This window comes from Lactuca virosa, chromosome 9 (assembly GCF_052849685.1).
Source record: "Lactuca virosa cultivar CGN04683 chromosome 9, Lactuca_virosa_CGN04683_v6, whole genome shotgun sequence".
NCBI lineage: Eukaryota > Viridiplantae > Streptophyta > Magnoliopsida > Asterales > Asteraceae > Lactuca > Lactuca virosa.
In genome coordinates, this window is record NC_136434.1 from 41,399,779 (window position 1) to 41,404,410 (window position 4,632).

At 37.3% G+C, this 4,632-nt stretch overlaps 1 protein-coding gene across 2 annotated transcripts; it reads left to right on the forward strand.

The window, feature by feature from the left end:
* The first annotated feature begins 303 nt into the window (after window positions 1–303).
* On the forward strand, window positions 304–4,315 carry LOC145141303 (ATP-dependent zinc metalloprotease FTSH 3, mitochondrial-like). 2 transcript variants are annotated; one of them, XM_079074596.1, is made up of 9 exons: window positions 304–591; window positions 691–940; window positions 1,267–1,338; window positions 1,526–1,659; window positions 1,748–2,227; window positions 2,329–3,096; window positions 3,177–3,404; window positions 3,480–3,988; window positions 4,060–4,315. In XM_079074596.1, exons 1-8 carry the CDS (start codon window positions 541–543, stop codon window positions 3,966–3,968), a joined length of 2,472 nt encoding a protein of 823 aa, XP_078930722.1. In that variant the 5' UTR covers window positions 304–540; the 3' UTR covers window positions 3,969–3,988; window positions 4,060–4,315. The 2 variants fall into 2 exon arrangements, with proteins under 2 accessions (XP_078930722.1, XP_078930721.1); XM_079074595.1 differs by having other exon boundaries at window positions 305–591; window positions 3,480–4,315.
* Window positions 4,316–4,632: the final 317 nt, after the last annotated feature.

Sequence of the window (4,632 nt, forward strand, 5' to 3'; positions counted from 1 at the left end):
CGTTGACTAAAATTTATTGACAAATAACAATTTGATTTCTATATAAAGAAAGTAATACACGTATATGTATACAAAATGTGATTTTTTCGTCCTCATTTATATAATCATTAGTATAAACATGCAATTATACGTTTATTGTTTTTTTTTTTTTATTATGGAAAATAATATTTTGAAAACTTATTCTTTGACAACGTTGAAATTGAAATATCTTGCTACCCAAGTTTTTATTTATTAAAATTAATAATACCACATTAAATAAATATATATTATTTATTCAATAAGTCGAAAAAAACCTACACTTCCCCTTCCTTAGCCGCGTTTCCTGTTCCCCCATATCTACCGTGAACCGTCGATAGTCGTGGCCTAAAACAAGAACAAACAAATATCTGGTATTTTCGTCGAACACCTCACGGGCTCTCTTTTCTCCTGATAATATCATCATCGTCGTCGTAAAAAAATCCCTGCATATTTTTCTCCAACCAAGGATCATATGTTAATTCGGTGAAAGGTTCAATCAATTTATCATCGTCGCCCTTTAATATGATGTTTTCAAGACTTGGTCGGTCAATCTCTCGATCGTCTCGTTCAAGGGTAAGTCTTTTTGTCCCAGTAAACTGTTTATGTTTTTCTTGTTTGCAGTATGTGGGTTTCCGATCTTATTGTTTTGAATCCTGTTGGATGGTTTGGTAGAATGTTTTGAGTGGTGGAAATGGCGGAAGATCACATATTTTGTCCGATTCTTCAGCATATCAATCTCGATATATCCGACAGGCAGATGATAACTTTGGGGTTTTGAAGCGTTATTTAGGTTCTCTAGCAGCTAACAATGAAAGATATGGTTCTGGGTTATCATCCAAGGTGTATCTATCGGATATAAAGTACGTTCTTGCAAACCCTAGATTTCAAAGATTCTTCTCCAGCGAGGCTCCGAAGAAGAAGAGTAAGATTAGCTTTTTCCGTATCATTTTCTGTTTTTATTGTTTGAAGCTAGGAGGCTGCTTGAGCTCGCTCATGTCAATACTATTATTACAACCCCTGAATAGTAAACGATGATTAATTGGTTCCATACGAACTACGAAACCTAAATTTGAACCACTTACGGCACCCAACTATTCTGTTGAAGGGAATCTAAAAAAAGTAGTCTTTGGATTGCTGAAAGCATCTGTTTTCCTACCTCATATAAAGCAGATTGAACATTTGAGCAATCTAACTGGGCCAGTCTTGGTGTATGTATTACTTGACCCTACTGTGTTTATCGTTTTCCAGATTATGAGAACTTTTTCCCCAAGGAAAAGAAGGAAACTCCAAAGGCAAACAATCAGAAAACTGAATCTAAAGGTCAGTCACCTTGATTTCTGAGAATAGATGCTACTGTTATGGAAGTTTCACTCTTAATTTGGTCTTTATGTCTTTGTATCATCCATTGGTAGATCAATGTAACTTTCATTGGTTTTTCTTGGCTACATATCAATCTGCAAGTAATGCGTGAAGCTTACAAACTGATTAACATATTTGCAATGTGTAGAGGAATCAAGTACAGAAGATGATGGGGGTTTCTTCCCAAAGCAGTTCAATTTCCAAATCCCTATCCCTTTACTAGTAATTGGGTTGTTGCTCTTTTCATCACTCTCTTCTTTTGGTCCTCGTGAACAGAAACAGGTTAGCTATTATTATTATTTCCCTTGATCTTCCTGTTTGTTTGTAGATCACTTTATGTTAATATCATTTCCATTTGTTATCATGACAGATTAGTTTCCAAGAGTTCAAGAATAAGCTTCTGGAGCCAGGGTTGGTGGATCATATAGTCATTTCCAACAAATCAGTTGCAAAAGTATATGTCAGAAACTCACCACGCAATCAATCAACCGATGGTTCTATTGAAGGAACATCAATCGATTCACCTGCAAAAGTGAACACAAGCCAATATAAATACTACTTCAATATCGGAAGTGTTGAATCTTTTGAAGAAAAACTAGAAGAAGCCCAAGAAGCACTTGGGATAGATTCTCATGATTATGTTCCTGTCACATATGCATCCGAAATGGTTTGGTATCAAGAAATCATGCGATTTGCACCCACACTCTTATTACTCGGATCCCTTTGGTACATGAGCAGAAGAATGCAAGGTGGTTTAGGTGTTGGAGGTGGTGGTGGGAAAGGTGCACGTGGAATATTCAACATTGGAAAAGCCCACATCAATAAAGTTGACAAGAATGCAAAAAACAAGGTCTTTTTTCAGTTTCAAGTATTCTAGTATCTATAATAACACAAAAAATATGATAAAGTTTTCATCTTTTACAATCTTTTACAATCTTTATCGTTGTTCAGGTCTTTTTCAATGATGTTGCTGGATGTGATGAAGCAAAACAAGAAATCATGGAGTTTGTGCATTTTCTCAAGAACCCAAAGAAATACGAAGAGTTAGGAGCTAAAATCCCGAAAGGTGCTCTGTTAGTGGGGCCACCTGGCACAGGGAAAACCCTTTTAGCAAAAGCAACAGCAGGAGAATCCGGTGTGCCTTTTCTGTCAATATCCGGATCTGATTTCATGGAAATGTTTGTGGGTGTGGGCCCTTCTAGGGTTAGAAACTTGTTTCAAGAAGCAAGACAGTGTGCCCCAAGTATAATATTCATAGATGAAATTGATGCAATTGGTAGGGCAAGAGGACGTGGGGGTTTTGGGGGGTCTAATGATGAGAGAGAAAGTACACTCAATCAGCTGCTTGTTGAAATGGATGGATTTGGCACCACTGCTGGTGTGGTTGTTCTTGCTGGAACTAACAGACCTGATATTCTAGATAAAGCTTTGTTAAGACCTGGAAGATTTGATAGACAGATTAGTATAGATAAACCTGATATCAAAGGACGTGAACAGATCTTCCAGATTTATTTGAAGAAAATCAAACTTGATAACGAACCCTCTTATTTCTCTCAAAGACTTGCTGCTTTAACTCCTGGATTTGCTGGAGCCGATATAGCAAATGTTTGTAATGAAGCAGCTTTGATTGCTGCAAGAGGCGAACAAACAAAGGTCACCCTGGACCATTTTGAGGGTGCCATTGATAGAATCATTGGTGGGCTTGAGAAGAAGAACAAGGTACTTAAACATTGATGAAACAACATTTTTTACTTTTTCTCCTCTCTCCTTCATTCTTTCTAATTGTTGAAATGAAACAGGTGATAAGCAAGTCTGAACGCCGAACTGTAGCTTACCATGAAGCAGGCCATGCTGTTGTGGGGTGGTTTTTGGAACACGCAGAGCCTTTATTGAAAGTGACAATAGTGCCACGTGGCACAGCAGCTCTTGGTTTTGCACAATATGTTCCAAGTGAGAATCTTCTCATGACAAAAGAACAGCTTTTTGACATGACTTGCATGACGCTTGGTGGCAGGGCTGCTGAACAGGTAATGTTTGACTATTTGTGTTTAAGTTTTCAACATATTTTGTTGCAAGTTTTGAACTTTCTTGATTGATTTCAGGTGATACTTGGAAAGATTTCAACTGGAGCACAAAATGACTTGGAGAAAGTGACAAAGATGACATATGCTCAAGTTGCAGTTTATGGGTTCAGTGAGAAAGTTGGTTTGCTGTCATTTCCTCAAAGGGAAGATGGAATGGAGATGAGCAAGCCATACAGCAGCAAAACAGGGGCAATTATTGATACTGAAGTCAGGGAATGGGTGAACAAGGCGTATGAACGCACAGTCTCACTTGTGGAAGAACACAAAGAGAAGCTTTCTCAGATTGCTGAGCTTTTGCTTAAAAAAGAAGTCCTTCATCAAGATGATTTGTTAAAGGTGTTGGGTGAACGCCCGTTTAAAGCAACCGAAATGACAAATTATGACATATTTAAGCTTGGATTTGAGAAGGAAGATGTGAAAACAGGAGAGGTGGAAGAGGGTAGTAGTAGTACTGCAGAAGACAGTGGGGCCCCACCACCCCTTGAGCCTGAGGTAGTCCCCGCATAACTAGAACCTGGATAAGAAAGGTAAGATAACTTTTTTTATTTATTTGGAAAACAAAATTCCTTCCTAATTATGAAAGAGATTTGGATTAAAGGGGAAGGGGAGGGGTGTCACAATTCAACTTGTATTGGGTGATTTATCTGGTTAAAATGTATAAGCGAGTCAAGTGGTGGTGATACAGAAAAAAAGGAACGCGGGATGTAAAGTTGATGTGGCGCATTTTCATTTTTTTTTCAAGAATTTCTTTGTCATAATACCACAAATGTGTCACATTGTTGATTTATGTTCCAGGCATAAAAAGCTAATAGTTTTCTAAGACTTGTAATATATGTTTTTAATCTATTGGCCCATGATAAGTGTGTTCTTGTCAAGTCAACCCATATGTTTTTAACCTTGGAGTGTAAGTTGGGTTCAATAAACTTATTAATTCTTCTTTATTTAGAACCATTTATTTGTGATCTCTCGTCTTCATACTCGAGCTGATATTCTTGTAGCTTTGTATAAGGATGAAGGGAGTTGTGCATGACATGTTATACTGTCATATTAGATTTTTAACAGCCACATCATTTTTACCACAAGACATACAGCCACATCACTTTTACCACAAGACATGCATGATATGTCATTTTCAGGGTGGTAAAGTTTGAAAAAAGAAAAAGAAAAAGAC

Coding starts and splice junctions, on each gene's coding strand:
- LOC145141303 (XM_079074596.1), top strand. CDS start 541: ATGATGTTTTCAAGACTTGGTCGGTCAATCTCTCGATCGTCTCGTTCA. Junction 592..690: donor CTCGATCGTCTCGTTCAAGG/GTAAGTCTTTTT, acceptor ATGGTTTGGTAG/AATGTTTTGAGTGGTGGAAA. Junction 941..1,266: donor CGAGGCTCCGAAGAAGAAGA/GTAAGATTAGCT, acceptor ATCGTTTTCCAG/ATTATGAGAACTTTTTCCCC.